At 37.9% G+C, this 20,083-nt stretch overlaps 2 protein-coding genes across 5 annotated transcripts in view; one reads left to right on the plus strand and one right to left on the minus strand.

Annotated features, from left to right (window-relative positions):
- Positions 1-6,718: 6,718 nt before the first annotated feature.
- On the minus strand, positions 6,719-7,707 carry LOC109610172. The gene is made up of 2 exons (XM_020028309.2): positions 7,268-7,707; positions 6,719-7,135 (listed from the first exon to the last, which is right to left on the minus strand). The coding sequence occupies exons 1-2, from the start codon at positions 7,530-7,532 to the stop codon at positions 6,810-6,812; spliced, it is 591 nt and encodes a 196-aa protein (XP_019883868.2). The 5' UTR covers positions 7,533-7,707; the 3' UTR covers positions 6,719-6,809.
- Positions 7,708-12,045: 4,338 nt separating this feature from the next.
- The window catches only part of LOC105253948 (paired box protein Pax-5), a 152,407-nt gene continuing 144,369 nt past the window's right edge, over positions 12,046-20,083 (plus strand). For all 4 annotated transcript variants that reach the window (XM_025408409.1, XM_025408410.1, XM_025408413.1 and 1 more), the window contains exons 1-2: positions 12,046-12,450; positions 12,767-12,811. The gene's annotated coding sequence lies outside the window, so the exon portion shown is untranslated. The remainder of the gene's footprint in view (positions 12,451-12,766; positions 12,812-20,083) is intronic.

The raw sequence follows: 20,083 nt of genomic DNA on the forward strand, positions 1-20,083 counted from the left end.
AAATATGTAACGATCGTTGAACAAGATGTTGCAACCGTGGAAAGAAAAAAATTGTGCTCTTTCCATTGTTAGGCATGCAATCATGAATGTGTCGTTATCATGCGTTGTATACATATGTACGTGTCGCAACGTCGAGTGCGACGTTCATCGGATTTCTCGATGCCGCCTTCACCGGATGCAGACGCCAATGCATCTAGGCACGAGCCATTCGAGACTGCATGTGCCGCCGAGTGATCGCCGATAAATCACATCTTTTTTTTCTACAATTTTATAATCTACTACCGCGGTAGCTCCCCGACGAATTCCCCGCATTCATTATGGGCGTATGACAACGCGTGACAACGTGCGTGTGACAACGTGTCGATGATCGAGTTTTCCACCCACTTCTTCGAACCTTCTTCCGAATCCTTAGCTAATATAAAGAACGGATTCTTCGTTTCAGCGACAATATTTGACATAGAAATCTATTATTTATTATACCTTTATGTCATTTTAATACCTAAATTTCAATTCTTTGTTTCAATCATAGATCGGATAAAGATTTGATTGAAATTTTGAAAATTTTAAATATTCTCTATATTAATCGGTACGTCGGTTTTGCTCCCGTGATTACTTTCGGGCCCGTTTTCTCGTCTTCCTCGAGGGAGCCTCCCCGCGAGCTGCGCGCCTCGTCGCCGTCACGCTACGCGTAACTCCCGGCGAAGCCGGACGCCAATGGATCTAGGCACGAGCCACGAGTCTGCGTCGAATATGCCTCGCAGTCTCTGACCCGCAGTTCCTCTCGGGGGCTACAGCTCTTCCGAGGAGAAGAAGGAGGGCCCCGAAGAAGGCGGCGGCGGAGGCGGCGGAAGAAGGAACGTTCGAGAGGGTTGGCGACGACGAAGGGGGGAGGTTAGTGGCGTTCAGCATGCGTAAGGAGCTACGAGGCATTATGCTCGGGGGGCCCTCGCGAGGCTGGGCTTGAAACGAGCGAATAAGAAAGTAGTTAAAGTCTCGGAGGCGAGGGCGACGGAAGAAAGAAGGAGGCAAGGGGGGGACGGGGGGGAGAGAGAGAGGAAAAGGGGGTCCGTGCCTGCCACGCGCTACCTTCTCTCTCTCGCTCTCCTTCGCCTTCGCTTCCTCCTCCTCCTCCTCCCCCGCTCTAACTCCTTTGTCTCCCTCGATCCATCTCCCTCTTTCGTTCCCCCTTCTCCCCTCTCCCACCCTCCGCTTCGGGGGGCGATCATCTTCCGTGCCGCAATATGTAACAACGACTCGTCACACTCTGCTTGCCGGCGCACAAGATAATTGCCCTCATTATAGTTATTTAAAAAGCGCACCGCGTGCGCGAACGCGCGCCGCCGACGCGATCGGAGCCGCCGATATAAAGATGCTGCCGTGCGCGAATTAATCGCGTGAGGGGGGTGGAGGAAGTGTTAGCGGGAAGAGAAAAAAAAAATGCAAGCGACCGCGGCAACACACGTTGATTTCTGTCGCCGCGGACAGGTTGTTCTGCTTCGGGTACCCCAAGCACTTAGTACGCAACGAGCTGGACCGGAAAGACACGCGAAAGATAAGAATACGAAAATCGTGATTTAAGTATAACGGGTCAATCCATTCGCGTTTAAGTCCACTTTGCGTGATTTCTCCCTTGGTTTCTCTGCGCGAAGAGGACGAGATGCGGAGGAAATTATTTTCATCGATTGCATCACGTTTCCACGTCGAGTCTCCACAATTTCGCGTAAGATAACGAGGAAAGAACTCATTTTTCTAAGGAATATTAAATAATACGTTCATACGATTTACATAATGGATGAATATAGCGAGTTGGGATGAAATGTGCCGTTTTTACCGCGTACCGTGCTCTACGAGCGGTCGCGACGTCATTTTTTAACGAAGAACCGAAGGAGATAGGCACACGCTCTTAATTTTCTGGTCTGGTTGAGATGATGGTGTTGCAACGTTGCTATTTCAGATACAAAGCGCCGGAATGCGCGTTTATTAGCAGTCGCGGACTTTAATGCGCAGCAACGGCGAATTATCGGGTGTGCTGTATTTGTATAGCGAGTACCGTTTTAAGTAACGGTGAATATGCGAGAGAAAAAAAAGTTAGGGTGATAATTAAGGCACCATTGCGACCGTTTCCTACCGAATGCCAGATTAATTCTAAAAAAATTGGCTAAATAAAAAAAATGAAAAATCAAGATTATTATAATAAACATTAAAACACATGTGAGAAAGAGGCATATTAGAAAGAATAATTTTGACAAAGATACATCTCGTATATATTTTGACTTCTAAAGTTGTAAAAAGGAATTATCGTGCATATATATTGCAATGCGATAATGTACGTTACTTTGTATAGAAAAATTTCTAGAATCTAATTAAAATCTAGTTAGATTTTCCAAAAGAATTATATTTTCCAATTGGAACATCTATAGATTTCTTAAAAGTGTAATCTTGATTTTTTTTATTTTTCTTAAAACGCGATTTTAGGAGAGAAACTTTAAGCAAATTCCATTTGCTTTCTTCAAATGATCGTAATATATATCTATTTATGACAAATTTTTTTTGGAACCTGTGTCTTGGAAAATATTGGAAAATTTATGTATGGGACGATGCAAGATGTGTAACCGACAAGTAATATCACGGAATTAAAACGAGCGCAATTAAATCTGATTATTTTTTTAATCTTTCTGTCACAAGTCAACGCAAACAGCACATCCATTTCAACAAATTTTTATATTTGATCGTGCGCAGTTGCGTATCTTGCTACCATGAGTGTGTCAGAAACCAAAAACGGTAGCTTGCACTCGCGATTATATCTTTTTGTCAAAATTTTGTCTGCTTGACAACTACTTGACGCTCCCACGCGCTTAAATGCGCAATTTTTTAAAATTCTGCGCACGAATTCTGTTCTGTGACATTGCCTAACATTTAATAATCACCTCCTGATCAATTCGTTTTATCACCATTGAAATATTAAACAAATCTCTCATCCACAATAAATATCAGTGAATTTAATTTGAAATGAAGTATCAATTAATATTCAACATTTAATTTTTTTAACGCATTTGATTTTCATTCGTATGTAAACTCAAAAGTTAAAAGTTGTATTTTTTTCTTGCGCGACAAAAGCATCTTTGCGAATCGTTGCGAATCATTGCAGATGGATAATGCGCCGCGCATCTTGTATTCGTACTCGGCAAAATCGTGAGGACGATGTTATCCGATAAACATTTCGCAAGATACAAAGCGATTGTACTAGAGATACTACGTGGAACGTGGAAGCCGCGTGCGGAGAATACATCTGTGCCGAGGCCATTTTTTGATGATCTAAAATCGCGTTAGATTACGATGGATCGCTTTAACCAAGTCCTATCATCATGGGAATTCTTCCATCATTTCCATACTCTTATATAAGACTATATAAGATAAATTTAAGAACATCTCGACATACTAATATCAAAATAATAATTCTGGATTGATTGGTTAATATTTTTATGTTTCATAAATTTAAATAAATCTTCCTTTTTTTAAATTTCTTATATAAAAAAGGAGAATTACATAAAGCAAATATTTAAAAGTCAATTTATTTATTATATTCATGTGAAAGTGTATAAATTGCTCTTTTCTTGTTTTATTAAGGAAGATTTGAATACTCAGAGGAAGAAAAGTCAGACATTTTATTATGAATATTTAAATAATTCTTTTTAAAAATATAACTCTTGGAATAAATATGATTTTTTCGCAGATAAAATTCAATATTTCTTCATACATAGAAATTATTACACCACTTTCTTAAAATTAATGTAACATTTAACATTCTGTACAACATTGCCTAATCTTTTTTATTTACCTAATCTTTTTTATTTGCACATTATTATAACAAGAATATTTTTTATAATAATTATTAGTATATTTAAAATTTTAGTTTTAAAAATATTAAATTATAAAAGTATTAAAAATTTTCACATGTCAATATATTTTTAAATTGTTATTTTTCGTATACGATAACATTAATATATGACATTTAAATATTAAATATACGGAATTTGGAATTGATAAGATGTAGCTTAGAAATAGCATCATTCTTATCATTTCTGTTAAAAAATCATATGTTATATATTTATTATTAAGTCGATAATTTGAATATCGAATTTTGACTTCTGTTTACATTAGCCGGAAAGAGTACAGATGCTGGGATATTGCGTTAGCAATATCCCTCTGTTAAACAATCCCTGTTATTTAATATACTTCTATTATTAAACTCTCGGAATTCGTAGCTGGGTTGATCCCCTAAAGCGCGCGCATTTGCATACACTTGAGCCAAAGCACGGCCACATCCAGGAATCATTCGCAATCGTATAGGATTGCCAAGTTACCGTACGATGCAACTGCGGGGCACGCAGGTGGTGGATTTTCCGATCGATCCCCGCGCGATTTGTTCGGCGATGTCGGGGACTTCTCGCGCACGCGGGGCCGCGGGGGCCTCGGGGCCCCGTCAGTCGATTGTTCACGACGCGCAGCGCGTGCAGCAATGAAAGCTCGAGTAAAAGGCCTATAAGGTAGACATAAATAAATAGGTGGTAGGTGTGGTCGGGTGAGGCCGCACACATGGCGTCGTGACCCGTCGGTCTCCGTTCGTGAGCCTCGGGGCCCCCGGGCTCAACTTGTGCCCCGCGGAATGTTGCTCCCGCCGCGCGCGAGCAAGCTCTTTCGGTGTCGCGGTTAAACTGCAGTTTTACGTACACTTGTTCCCTTTCCCGTCCCCCTCCCCCGGTCTCGCAAACTGCATTCCTCGCCTCCGTATTTATTAATACTTAAGTTTATGCGAGAATCTTAGAAAACGGAGAATATTCGATTTTCATTCATCGATGGAGAAAAAATTTAAGATTTATAGGAAAACATGGAAACTGTAATAAGAGATAAAATAGTAAAATATTTTAAATATTTTAATTACATTTATATTTAATTATTACTATGATCTAATTATATTCAATATTATTAATATTCTAATCATTTAAATTTCTCAAAATTAAAATGCGAAAGGTACCATTGTCTCTCCCCTACAGCTACATGGGATTTTACGAAGAAGTTTTTTTCGGATACCTACGAAGCGTAACGAGGTCAGATTAGGGCTTCGTGTAAACGACCAAGGGTTGATCCGGAAATTCAGGAGGCTACAGGCATGCGCGCCGTTCGTTTCATGACTTAACACGGTACTCGGCTTCGCTTTGCCGCAGTGCTTCGTCGGTTGAGGCTGTCGGTACACAATGCCGCATTGTTTCGTCGTAGCCTATCTAGTCGGTAGCGCACACAGGTTCGGCCTGTGTGCGCGCCGATGTTTATTATCCTCCTCTCTTCGCGCGCGCAACAATACAAAATATCATCCCCCGCGCGTTTTATTATCCGCGCTCCCTGCGAGAGTTCGTGGTCGAATCACTTTGCCGGGATAAAATCCGGGAGGCCGATACTCCGTCGTATTTTCAGGCGATGCACGAAGCAACGAGACTCGACGATAGCCGGGGCTTCGGGCTCTATAGAATAGATGTAGATAGATGTAGCATAAAGCTAACAGAGTTACAATGCTGGACGATGGGCAAAGAATACATCGGTGTACATTACACAAGTAGAAAAGATATCGTTATAAAAGAAAACGGAAGAGAAAGGAACGGTCTAAATGTTACGCTGAATAAAAAAAGAGCGCGAATACGAAGCGAGATATCGGAGCGATTCGCATTTCTCGCACATTTCCCTACGTGTCCTACATGCGGAATCGAAAGAGGCCATGCGTCTACCTCTCGTACGAGTCAGGTTTCCACTTTCATGGATGGCTGCCGCCCGGACGGCGTCGCGATTTTATTTTCGTCGTCGGCAATGGCGACTCGTATATTTTGCGAACAATTAATACGTATATATTCTTTAGATGTGGAAAGTCTCCTTTCTGCCGAAAGCCTCGGACAAAGCGAAGAATCATCGCGATAGATGCGTAGACGGAGTTTCGTTGTGCTAAGACAGTGAAAGCCGCGATCTCCGATCAACCTTGGCACGATTAGATGCGAATCGAATTCTGCGTCTCGAATAAGAAAAAAGAGACGCGCGAATCTCTTTTTTTTTCTTCTCCTTTCAATTGAAAAGAGGAAAGGAAGGGGGAGGAGGAGCGTAAGGTAGCTGCGAAAGCATTATACGATATCGGCGGGGGAGAGCTGCAGATAGCTTTCTTATTTCCATGAAAATTGCGTTCGGCGATTTCGACGACAATGCCATTCCGGTGTTTTAAATGCAAATCCATAAAAGGAAAAACCGTAGAGGCATTATAATTTATATTACTACATGTGGCAGCGCGGCGCTTCCGGCGAAAGAGCATAGGCGCAGTTCCGGTCAGCACGGGTCGGAGAGATCCTACATCGCCAGATTATGAGCCCACCGCCGCTTTTACAATGGATTCGTCCGCCTCTGAGTCGTACGTCAGCAGGAATAATTCTGACGTTTTACCGCCGCACCCGCTCTTCTTTTTGCCAGAGAAAAAAATATAAACGAAATTCGCGTGCCCATCGCAAGAAGAATAAAATATTTCACATATTTCGTGTACGCAGGATATAATAATTCTCATCTTTACGGAGATATTTCCTAACGTTAACGTAATTACAAGCCACGCATCTAATGGCGAAAGGAAACAAATGATGTGCGCATAGTTTGCATGATTAAATCACAACTATATTTATCTATATTCTCTACATCTGTAACATTGATAGACAGGCAATAGCTTGCAATAAACAGCGAAAGAAATCGAAGATATTTAGCTCGGCCGAAAGGCCCAAAGCTTATTATATCGGTTCTTTCAAGAATTGGCCGTTTTTGATGAAATCCACGATTGCCTGAACAGTGGTCTGAAAGCGCGCGAAATTCTCTCGACCTTCCACGAGCGACTTGGATTTATAAATGGCGCTCGTGTACGCCGAGGTCAATTCAGACACCAGCAGTTGCGCTCTTTTCGCAGCCGCCTCGATCGATCCTGCGGGCGTCTTTATTTCCTCCGCGGTCCTCACGATCTCCTCCTTAATGATCTCGATGAGCTTCGTATCGTCCTTCGCGTTCGATTCCCCGCTCGAGATCTTCCGCAGGATGTCCCGGATGGCCGCGACATTCGCGTCTTGCGAGTAAACAGAATAACGAGTCTCTTTAAAAAAAGCTCGAGTATTCTTCGAGAATTAAAATCTTATTATATACTAATTAATATAATAATTTTGTAATTAATATAATGTCCGAATGAATTATCTTTCACCTGGGACTGGCGTGGACTCTTGCGTTTCTCTAATTATCCTTTGGGATTGCGAGCTGGCGCTCGCCAAGAGAACGATCGCGACGATCGCAAACTTCGCCATCTTCGGAAGTCGCATCGAACAACAAACTGTCAATCGTTCGTCCGGTGGCTCTCTCTTTCTTTTTATACGAACGTATATTTCCACGAGGACGAGTGCCTCGAGTAGGGATGGCATTATGTAAAATGTAATTTGTGCCGTTCGCCGTCGTACGCGGTCGTTGACCATTATAAATGATTCTAATGAGTGTCATTAAAAAAAAGAAGACGCGCGAGAGAAAGTGGAGCGTCGCAAACGGTACGTTTCAAGAAAGTACATTGTTTTGTTTTGATTTCTACCTGTTGACACAACCGGAAGAAATTGGCTCGAGCAATTTAAACAGGCCTCTTTTTTTCTCAAATTATTTGCGAGATGAATATCAATATCTGTATTAAAAGAGATATTAATTTCGACGCGTTTCTCTAAGAAAATATATTTGTATCAAAATTAATAGAAACTCTATATAAGACGCCAATCTAATTTGATATTTGTATTTTTATTACACACACGACACACAGACACAAAGATAGCTCCAAGATATATTATGAATATTTCTAAATTCGCGATGAGAGACGAACATCGCGATTTTACGACTCGAAGAAGCGGATCTCAACCGGAAGCGGCCGGATGTTTCTTGTCGGCGAATTGCGGGTCGCGAGGCGAGTTTTTCTTAACCGAGCAGCAATCGTCGTGCGCGCCGCTGCAATTTTTCGTTGCCGGTCGCTGTGTACATCATCGCGATACACGCAATCCCCTCTCGACACAACGACGACGCTCAACAGGTCCGCGCTCTCCCCCTCTTCGAAAAACGTAGGGGCAACGCCGATATTCGCCGACGGTAAAAGTGCGTGAACACAGGGAGGGAGTGCATCCAGCCATGATTCCTCCTCACCGATTTTTAGCCCCTTCCTGCCCCCTTTATTCTCCCCCTATCTCCTCGACGTTACTTTAACGCCGCGTCTCGCGTCAAATTAAAGGCTGTCGGGAATCGCTTTCCAAGATTCAAAGAGCGATTTGAGTTCTCGATTCGCGATAACGTTGCGTTACGAATCTACACCGGGTGTTTCCTAAGTAAAAGTCTCTGGAGGGTTTGGAAAATCGCGGTCTGGGACTTTGGATGACGTTCTGGTGCGGATGACGCGTCCATCGCATGCAGAAGGCACTCGCGAGGGACCTTAACGTCCATACCTTAATGTGGGATGAATGAAAATACGGGTACTTGAGTAAGCTTAAATTACATTTCATTCATGCAGGAAAAGCAGACACGCGGGAGTCGTCCTTCCGGCTCGCATTGCACAGGCAGAACGTTGGCGGACTTGTACATAATAACTGCCGGACTATAATGTGTATTATCCCGACATCCTGTGCGATGGCGACGGCTTCTTACGCGCATTTCTCTGTCTTTCTTCTCTTCTCTCTCTTATGCCTATACCGGCCCTTGTTGCGTATTACGACAGTGATTACAATCGTAGAGAGACGACCTTAATTTCCATGCGAACGCTCACTTTTCGCGGCGCAACACTTTCCTCCTTTTTTTCTTCTTTTTTATGATTTACATGTATCGTTCCGGGTATTACGCTAGACGTTCATGGATCTATGATCGTCATATAAATAATCTTTAAAAATTTCTGTGATTTGAGAAGTAGTTGCGCAAGATCGGCGGTGAAACGCCCAATTTTCCCGGCGCACAAAGAGAGGCGCGTTCAAGCGGAGACGCGAAAGCGAAATACCGATCGCATTGTGTGTCGATCGATCACGATCTTATCTGACGCAAGATTCACGTCGGCCAGCAACGGGATGACGGGGAAATACAGGTATTGGTATATAGATGATACAAAGTGTATCGCGTCGCGCTTTGGTACCACATCCATGATTGCCGATCGCCACGATCGCAATAAGAGGACCGGGACGTAGGAGGATCTGTCTCGCCGAAAGAAGCGACCGGGGGGAGAGGGGAGAGAAAATCAGAGCGACGAAGCAGCTCGGTCCACGGATGGTCTTTATTCTCGTATCAGACGCCGGACAACATCGATGGAAGCGACGTGGGCTTATTATGGTCTCGTACAATGATCGGTACCGCGACGTGCGAAGATCTTCTCGGGAGTCTCGACGAGAGAAGACACCGCCGCGTCGTCGCGTCGAACGGCGACCTCGTTGAATGGGGCCCCAGGTACGCGTTCATCTCGCACACGAGGGATTATGGCGAGAGCGCGGAGTCCGCCGAAGATCTACAATCCCGATTACGTTCGCGCTGACTTTATAAGCTGCTTTAAACGCTGCCATTCAAGCCGGACAGGCAGACCTCCTGACCTCATAGCTCGCGGTGCACCGATTTGGCGTTTCTTGCCGGTTCCTTTCTTGTCCTTTTCGTTGAACAATGCACGCCTCTCGCAAAAGCGAAGAGGACCTATATTCGGAAATGATCCTTGCGGCAAGTTACGAGCGACAACAAAATAATCATGCTTTTTTTCGCAACATGTTTTAACATGGAAATTGTGTTGCAAAAAATAGATAATCTGTTATGATTACATTAATTAACATCATTATAACATCATCTATTTTCTTAGATTAGGTGCTATAGGTACTACATCTATCTAAATTATTTTTTTTCTACCGAAGAGAAATATATTAAAAATATGTTTATTGTATCTTTATGTCTCTAATAAGAATTTTTACTATTTAATATGTTAGATTATAAATGATTAATGTGAAATAAAATAATTCATCCCTAAGTTAATTACAATTTTATCAAAAATAAATATTTCTCAAATACATATTTCTGATTTTTTGAAATAAAATGTTAAATAATTATTTATCCTATTACATTTTCATAAATTTGTAATTTTATTTATTTTCCTCTTATTTTTCTCTTAAATTCTTTTGTATTACAAATATTCGACAAGTGCACATAATTTATTAATGATAATCTAAAATTTAAAGAATTTTTATAGCAATAGTTGAAAATATATAAGAATTTCTTTGCAATTTTCTTGCGAATTTTCATAGCAATAGTTGAAAATATATAAGAATTTCTTTGGTGCGACCTTTTTTGCATCCAAGATCATTATATGACAACAATTATTATGATATGCAATAATCAAATAGCAGAGAAGAGAATTTTTTTATGGATGTAGACCCTGGAGGAATCTTTCTCTTAAATATTTTAGATACTCGGAAAATTAAAGCTCTCTAAAATAAATCCTAGTAAAAGGTCGTTTAGCTTAGACAACGGGAAGCCGAGATTCGGCACGGCCTGTGGGAGTTCCGCTCGATCAAACCATGCGATTCTCACATGCAGTCCGAGGGATCCGTGAAAAACAATTCCATGAAATTAATAAATCTCTCCTCCCAGGGAGGACCTCCTACGATGTAGGCGACTTTTTAGGACGACTGCGATTTCGCGAAACGTGGGTGATCCAATTAGGTGCAGCGGCGTACAAAAAAAATCGGTCACGAACGTTACTCCTATTTACACGCAACGAGATAAATTAGCACATGTCTTTTTGCATTAATGAGTTTTGCGGTGGAACAAAGCTTTTAGCGTAGAGCATCTTCGATACTAATAAAAATAATAAAAATAAATTGAGAGAATCAGTGTGCAGGACAATGAGATTAAAAAGACACGACAGATCGATTCATGGTAAATCACTTGTCGATGGATCGATCTGTTACCTGATTTCTCTTTTGCAGTATTGAGTCACGGTGCTTTTTGTCGTTACCATGGCGCATTGAAAGCAGGTGGTTTCTCACTCTCTTAAACTGAATCAGTGAAAATGTCATTGATTAATGCAAAGACACAAGATTTCACCGAAGATTAATGAGTATTTTACTGATCTTTTCGATAAAAATATACTTTGTTTCTTTTTTATCATATGTTTTACTGGTTATAATCAATAAGACTTTACTGAAAAATCAGTAATAATCATACATATTTGCAAAATGTAGCTTTTAAAGTTTTTTCTATTTATTTTCCTATTTATTTTATTTATTAGTATTTCATAAGAGAAAAGTCCACATATTTCTCTAAATATATATATATCTAAAATAAAAAAAATCATATTTAAAATAAAGTATATATGACTAATGTTCCAATTCTTTTGTATATTATTTTGGTACTCTGTATATTATCTGTAACAGCATAAAAAAATAATGATGCTTCGAAATATCGTTGCACATAAAATTACTTTCCATCGAGTGGCATTAATTTTTTCCAAGAGTAATGACAGCAGAAAGGAAATTAGACATTTTTCGAGTCGAAAAATTTTTCATTTACTTTCGATCTTTTTTTCTTCTCTCTTTGCCCTCTCAATATTCAATCTAATATCTATTTTAAACAGTCTTTAAACAATATTTTAAACAATCAGTTAATTTTATTTTGAAACTATTTAATCTATAGTTTTGCAAAAACTTTTCTTTTAAGTCTCTAAATGAAAAATTATTTATTTTAAATACAAAGCAATACAATTTCTATATAAAAGAAACTTTTCAAAACTTTCGAGAATAAACGTGAAAAAATAGAAATTGTTATTGTACGATTAATTAATTCCAAAATTCATAATAATATAATATATTTTGTAGTTTGTTTTAATAAAGATATTCTGTAAAAAATATTTTATAAAAAATATTTTATATCGGCGAAGTGTATATTTATATTGCATTTTTCGTGCGTTGAATGCAAACCCTCCCAATGGGTACACCTTGACGTTGGTGGGAGGGCTCAGTACCTGGAAGGTTTATCCTGAAGGGGAAGCCAAGTACCCAAACGATATCCGCGCTTTCGTGGTAATAATCTTAATTATTCCACGCATTCGAATTCGGGAGTGCCGTGAAAGTGTCGCGCGTCTATTTTTATCGTACTATTCGTCTTAATTTTCGAGGATGCCGTGCAAAGGCAATCAAAATGTGAATACCGAGATATCGATTTGAAATCGCGAATTTCGAGAATGCCGGAGAATTTTATCGCGGACGATTCGCGCGCGATTGTCATTATGAATCGTTTTTATCATGAGTGAATGCGCGAGTGTAACAAATCTTAAAGGAGAATAATCTGAGTCTGAGAGAAGGAGGAGGAGGCCCTCTCCATCGGGTAATAATGGATCAATTTAAGGTAATTTATTATTTGTAATTTATTTTTTTTCTTAATTGTATGTGCGTATCTATTTTTGTTTGTTTGATTCGTTTATTTGAATAATTTCAGACAAGAACTCAGAAAAAAGTTTTTATGTATTGGATCCTATTAAAACTTGTATTTAAAAAAAAGTTTTTTTTTTAAATTATTGTATAGTATTATTTTTTATTAAATATCTATTTATTATTACGTGAATTGAATACAAAATTTTTGATGCGTACAATTATAATTTTCAAAAGTATTATTTATTTTGAGATTCTTGCTATATAATTCGATATTATATTTTATGTTACAGATCAACCTATAACTCTATGCCAACTCGTTGTTGTTACATCTATTGGTGAGTGTGACAAATCTTTATTTTATCGTAAAAATCGTCAAGTATATAAAAAAGATTTTAATATATAGCATCTTAAATTTTTATTTTTTAACTTCTATTTGTTGCATATCTAAATATATGAATACTGTTATATACTTGGCATATGTTTTTATCCTTTTTTTAGAAAGTTTTTTAATATACTGTATGTATTTTGCATATTGTTTATTCTACATATATTTTGAAAATTCATAATCGCATCTTTTATTTTAGATTTAATCTATCAAATAAAATTTTGCTAAAATTTCTATTAACTATAAATACAGATAAATACAAGTTTAACAGTTTGTAAGGTACGTTTTAAATTTTTACACACATGCAGTATATTTTTCGGAAATCTTTTTATTTTCTTTTTATTTCTTTTAGAAATTAAAAATAAGAGCAAAATTTCTATTTGAAAAGGAAACTTTTCTCTCAACCGATTATATAATTAAGTAATTTTATTATTGTTTTTATAAAGTTTTGCTTTTATTTCGACACACAATTTTAAACTCCTAAATTAAATCTAGACGTTCTACATATATATATTTTTGAAATATATATATTACATATAATTACATTTTGCGCGAGATATCCTACATTAAAATTACCATGTTCGTGCGTAACTATCGCGAGATCTCTTTCAACGAAATAACTGCGTATGAATGCAAAATACTCGATACCTGACAGACGATCATTAAAACATTACGCGTGACGTGGATATGTAATCAAATTGATCGGACCAAGGCTGGACGAAGAGATATTCTCCAAGGAAATCTCTTCGCGAGGTGTGGCACTTGAAAAAAAAGACTGAATGTTTCGCTCAGGGGCAGGTGTCATCGTTGGCTTTGTCGGGTTAAGGAAGTTAAAGGAGTAGATAAAAGGATTTACGTTAAGTACTGGCTCATCATCGCTCGAGGGCCTCGTTATCGTGGTTTAATGACGGCGGGGCGTTTCAGTCGCAATGGATTACGGTACACGCCAGCTGGCAATATGAATGAATTAATAATCGCAAGGTGCCGGCGAGCTCGCCGAACTGATGAAATGTTGGCGTAAATCGACATAAAGATGCGTTTCAATTGAAAGATGGAATTTTTTTAAATATCTACACCTTATAATTAAATAACTGCGTAGAAAAATATTTTATGCACATATTTTATATATATATATATATATATATATATATATATATATGTATATGTATGAAATTTGTTAAAAAAAATAAAAGTGCCACTTAAAAATTAATTTAAAAAATTTACAGAAACTTTTTCTTAAATACTGTTATGATGTGCTATTCTTTATATTATTTTCCACTTTGATTTAATATTTTTTCTATCTTTATCGATATTTATCATTTTTCTCGCATACACACACTTGATAAATTTATTGATTTAATGAAAAGTTAGCTTATGCAAAGATTAGTTTGTGAGTTTTGTAGATATCTTGAGCTCACGACGTAGCACGATATCGGTTTCGTATGACAGGGAACGTGTATAGTATTCAGGTGGACAGTGTGGGAACGTGGATTTATCCTGAAAACGACGTCGTAGGCCGCGAAACGCGACAAGTCTGCACGAGCCTGGACGATGCATTGTGGTGTGTATCATAGACAAAGCCCGGATTATTTTTCGCGGTAGCAAAAGAAGCGTGCGGGTATTGTTACTGACCCCGCGAGCAACAATAGTTTCTCCTCTTGCCTTCTCGTCCTTGTTCGTGTTACACTAGTTTGGCTAGTCTTCTAGAAGAGCAGCTCGCGACGGCTGCTTTGTTTCCGAGTGTGCTTCGCTTATTAATCCGTTCTTCTAAATTATGCTAAGAGAGTATCTTTTCTTATGAATATTTTTTTAAATTTATTATTAATTAATATATTATAATTACACAGCGAGTATCTTTTCCTTCTTCTGTATCGTCATCATCTGATATAATTAATTTAGCATTTTTCATATTCGTGGAGAATTTTCAATAATAATTCTATGATTGACGATCTCTATTATGTCGCCGATACTTTTATTATCTATCTTAACATTAAACTTAATCATCCATAATAACAATCACTATATTTATGCTAGTCATTTGCGCCACGTTCTCCAGGATAATTCGAATCGTAATTTAAATCGCGATTTATACCGATTCCAATTACGACATTGAACTTTAACGTTACATAGAATGTTAATCAGTAGCGGAAAAATCGTCAGGTACATGATCGCCGAATAAACTACGCACGGATGTCATGAGGATATTGCAAATGTGTATATCAATTTATACCCGGGTGTGCCAGGACTAATAACACGGGCTCTCGGATAGATAAGACCAGGAGCCGCATTGAAAAGCTGCCGCTTAATCCCGGTCGGTTGGTCCGTTTACGAGGCAATTCAGGGGGCGAATTATGGGCGTGCGTACGAAGATTAATCAAGGGCCTCTATAGCGCGTGCACGAGAGTACACGCACATTCGCACATACGTACACCGGAACGCATTAATTCGTTGCTACTGAATGCATATTTTCGAGCGCAGATTTAGATTAGTTCTGCAATAACGAAAGAGTAAAAACCGCACAAAAATAATAATCTTATTCTTTTCGGTCATTTATATATTTGGCGATTATATTTTGGATCATACTAATTTTGTATTTATGTACTTTTTATTTTTCATGAATGAATTTGAATTGATTTTTTCTTCGATTCTTAAAACATAAATTTGTTATAAATTGGAGATAAATATCATTAACGAATTTCAGAATTATCGCGACATTCTAAAATAAAACGAGGAGTATTTTTGGACGGTTTTAAAGTTTACAGAACGAATGTACGTACACGCGATGCAGCAGCGAGATACGAGGGAGAGACACCGGGCCTCTAACGCACGTGTATACACGCACTTATCCGCACGCGAGTCATCGTCGTGCATTGGCCGACCTAATTCTGCGATTTGTCACGCCTCTTATTCCACACCTAGCTTTCACTGCTATACATCAGGGGGCGGACGCCGGAGGTATTAACAGCGTGACCTGGAAACCGAGAAAAATGCGAGACACACACGTTACATTCCCGAAGGGAATCTTTTTTACTGGTTAATCGTCGCATCTTATAGCAATTGTCGTCGCATAATAATCTTAGACATAAAGAAAGTCTCGATAAAAACATATATTTATTTTCCTTATATTTATTCTATAATTGTGCACTCCTAATTAATTAATTCCAAGTTATCTTTTTACAAAAAAAAAACACAATATTTATTTAAACATTTATTTTAAAAAATAATCATTTAATATCAATTTATAAAACTACTAATATTATACAAATAAAAATGAATGATCGAGGAGAAATTAGAATTTCATAAAAAAGAAATTAATAAAACGAGTATAAAATTGTAAAAGTATATAATCCTATATAATGACAAAAATGATTATTGCAATTAATATTATTTGAAGTCACTAACGAGAAGTACATTTTCAATTTATCAAGTGAATATATCAAATAAGATTTTAATTACAAATGTTTATATTATTGTATATATTTTATATTAATTATTTATCTGATAAGATTTACGTATTTTTATTTTCTATTTCAAATACACTATTTCATCCACTCGTCTGCGCAATTTAAATGTTAAGATCGACTTCAAATTGCGCACTGTTTACATCCTTACAATTATATCTTCACATCTATAACGGAGAAAGAAAGAAGAAACGACTCGAGTGGGTGGTTTGAAATAATTATCGCGCTCGTTCCTCATCCGGCGCGATAATGACACCGACATTTACTGCATAATGTTAGGTACAACGTAGTAAAGCAACGCTATACTGCCCGACAAGCATTGTGGACACCGTAAAGGTGATAATTCAGCGGCTTTATCAAGCGCGGCCATGTAGTGTCTTTACTGCTGATCGCTATTAATACCATTGTTAAAGTCATTGATATCGATCAACGTGTCGATACGTAAATTTCACTAGAGACACACAAGTCGTTATGTGATTCAAAATTAATGTTGTACTGTCTGTTTCTATTCTCTCTTTTAACTTTCTCAAAAATCAAGAGATATAATAAAATTACACTGTACATGTTGAGATCTCAAGTAATCTTTACAAGCGATAATTTGAATAGAAACGTTCAGATGATATCACAACGGGTGATCAGGTTTCTGATCGCAGAGATAAAACTAGACCGACTAGTTTTTTTTTTAAGAATAGGATAGTGTATTGATATTATCTTGGAATCATGGTGTTAATTAGTTTTCATATTAAAATTTATTACGTTACATGATTGTGCAAAAATATATCTGTGCAAGTTTTCGTATTTGTTTCTCCTTTTATAGATTTGCGTTTATGTTTTGTATGTGAACATATTTCTTTTATCATATTATCATATTAGATATCTTTATTAGAATGATTAGAATTTAGCGTTTGCTGTAACAAATAAATATTGTTGCCTTTTATTAATACTTTTATTAATATCACTTCAAAGATATCTGGCATTGATAGCCCCGATAGTTCGGCTCTAATTCATCTTTAGTACCGCTATATGTAATATACATGATTCTTAGATTAATATACATGATTCTTAGATTACATATACTTTCTTTTAATTAATATAACATTAACTCTGCCTGATAAAGGCCCGATAAACTCTCCCGAGTGTCTAGAGCAGACCGGAATCTCAAGTTCCAAGTTGAACGATAAGAATTACTGAATCGATATTAGATTATTGGTTCCGATTATTGGTTATGTTTAAATAATACCAATATAAGAATGGAAATACCTGTGACAAGTTGAAGTATTTCACGATTCTTCTCTTTAGTCTTTGCAAAACCAGTTCGCAATTTTAAAATATTTTGCTTCTTCTTTTTGTCTCTCTCCACAAGAATGATCTACTACAGTAACGCTATATTCCTCGCACTTGTTTCTTCTTCCATCGCATGTTACAAGGATCATTGATTGCGTTCTTTCTCAAAGGACGACACTTTGTGTCCACTTTTGAACGGTTGTCCGTTTGTCGGCGATCCGTTTGTTGGGTCGAGTCGATCGATCCAACGATTGATCGATCGACGGTTGCATACTTGTTGGCCGGAATGCGCGCAAGAAAGTGGCGAGCAGGAAAAAGAACGCAATGCCGAAGACAGGAAGGAGGCTGGCCGCGGATCTACGTGGTTGACGAACTGTACGAGAGAGTGACGCGACGCTTTTGCCCGCGGATGAAAGGTCTCGTCCGGATTCCGAAACCTTTTTCTTTACATTCGAGGAAGTAATTGGCAAGAAAAGCGCTCGCGTCGAGCGTGCGACTATCTGGCTCGAAGTTTGCATGTTCTTTGCGCGTGTCGTGCCGACTTTTGTGTCATGTGACACGATTCCGCGAGCTTGCTTCTTCCTTCTGAATAGCGTCAATTTAGCGGCGGCGGAGTGACAGCGAAATTAAACGCGCGATCAAGTTCGCGGCGACAAAAAGCGTGGAGGAATCATTTCATAAAAAATACCTCATATATTGCGCGATGTATTTAGAAAGCGATGGCGCATCCGCTCCGAGTCTTCGCGCGCACGCGAGAAACAGCAATTAAAATCGGGAAGGATGTGGAATGTTAACGGATAATTTCTTGCGACGCATATATATATATGTCTATATGGTGGCGCATTCCTACCTCCTTATGCATATGCAAATATATCCAGCTTAACAAATTACAACGAGGACGCTCGTTGCGTCGTCGTCGCAGCAGCGAGACCTTGACAGAGGCAGGAAGATGTTCTAGGCGTACTTTTTATGTTGGCGCGTGATATTTTACACCTATTCGATTATACAACAAGCTTACTCGTCTCATTGCACGATAATTAATTATGTCGAATCATCCGTACAACGCAAAATATAGAATATTTATTTTAATCTTTGTTTTTAATTTTTTTATTTTAATATTTATTTTTATCTTTGTGTAATTGCCTGCAGTTTGAATGTGAATCAAATTTATATATCATTATACAATTATTACATTTATTTAATTTATTTTCATTAACCGTTTATTTAGAAATCTTGAGATTCGAAATGTCAAAATACGTGCGATATTGATGTCGAATTTTAAATAATAAATGTAATATAAGATAAAATATATATCAAATATAGTCTATATATAGATATAATCTAATATATAATATTTATAATTATAAAATATTCATCGACACACACATGCTTCAACCTTTTAAATCTCAAGAAATAAATAAATACAGACACATTATACTTATATAAATCTAGAGAGAGAAAGAGTCGACAGAATTATGGAATTGAAATGCTGATAGTTTCAATCAATAATATTTTTCATTGATATTTTTCTTTGATAATATTATTAACGGTGATATAAGATTTGAAATCTTTTAGAGCTTATTGTATAGATATAAATACGATAAGAATTATTAAGCTACTCCAAGATGGATATTATTTATACACGTTTTAAATATTTTTCAAAGGTAACTAGAGGTGGTTTGGCAACTTGTATACTGTCAAGCAGGATTAGATCCAGTTCTCATTCGATCTGCTCTTTTTGATACATTGACGATCGTACAGGTCAATATATTTTCTGATATTAAATAGATCTCTCTATATTTTTTTTATTTTGCATTATATTTTAATTTATTGCCTGATATTTTTCACAGCCTTTTCTTTCTCACTTTTTTCTCTAATTGCTTCTCATTTTATCTAATTATATTACATATCTTTCTATCCCTTTTTGTTATTTATATTTTTTTATCATGATTATTATTATACAAATTTAAATTTTATTTATTGTTTAAAAATTGGATAGAAAATGAAACAAATTTTTGACGACAATAACGATTTCTAAACGGTTTCTCTCTTTCTCTCTTTTTTCTCTTGGTGTTCCCTGTCAGATTGAGGATTCTCTCGACAGTCTGGAGTCCAAGAGTCATCTCTTTATAGCGCGTTTCCGGTCGCGTCGAGGCTGCACGTGACTCCGATACTCTTCAATTCACTTCACAGCTACCTGTCCCAATTTAATCTATATCCCGCGCTCTTCTTCGCCGCCATCGATTACCGATTCGGAGGGGGAAATCCACGCGACCGCAAGGTTCCCTCTTCTACACGTGTAAATAATACACCAGCGGGATACATTGATCCCCCGTCTTTCCCCGCGATCTTACACCTCGTGGCCTCGATCGTAGTAGTCGCGCTGTGAGTGATATTGCTGTAATGAGCGTCGGCCGAGTCTCTCACATCTGAAATCGCATTTCAGCCCTCCGCGAGTCGTGACTCGATCAAATTCG

Source organism: Camponotus floridanus, unplaced genomic scaffold, assembly GCF_003227725.1.
Source record: "Camponotus floridanus strain SB8 unplaced genomic scaffold, Cflo_v7.5 scaffold21, whole genome shotgun sequence".
NCBI classification, from domain to species: domain Eukaryota; kingdom Metazoa; phylum Arthropoda; class Insecta; order Hymenoptera; family Formicidae; genus Camponotus; species Camponotus floridanus.

What these genes read in the sequence shown, in the direction of transcription:
- LOC109610172 (XM_020028309.2), bottom strand. Translation starts at nt 7,532, where the DNA reads ATGGTCAACGACCGCGTACGACGGCGAACGGCACAAATTACATTTTAC. An exon ending in AGAGTCCACGCCAGTCCCAG is followed by an intron (nt 7,136 to 7,267) that starts GTGAAAGATAAT and finishes TTTACTCGCAAG; the next exon opens with ACGCGAATGTCGCGGCCATC.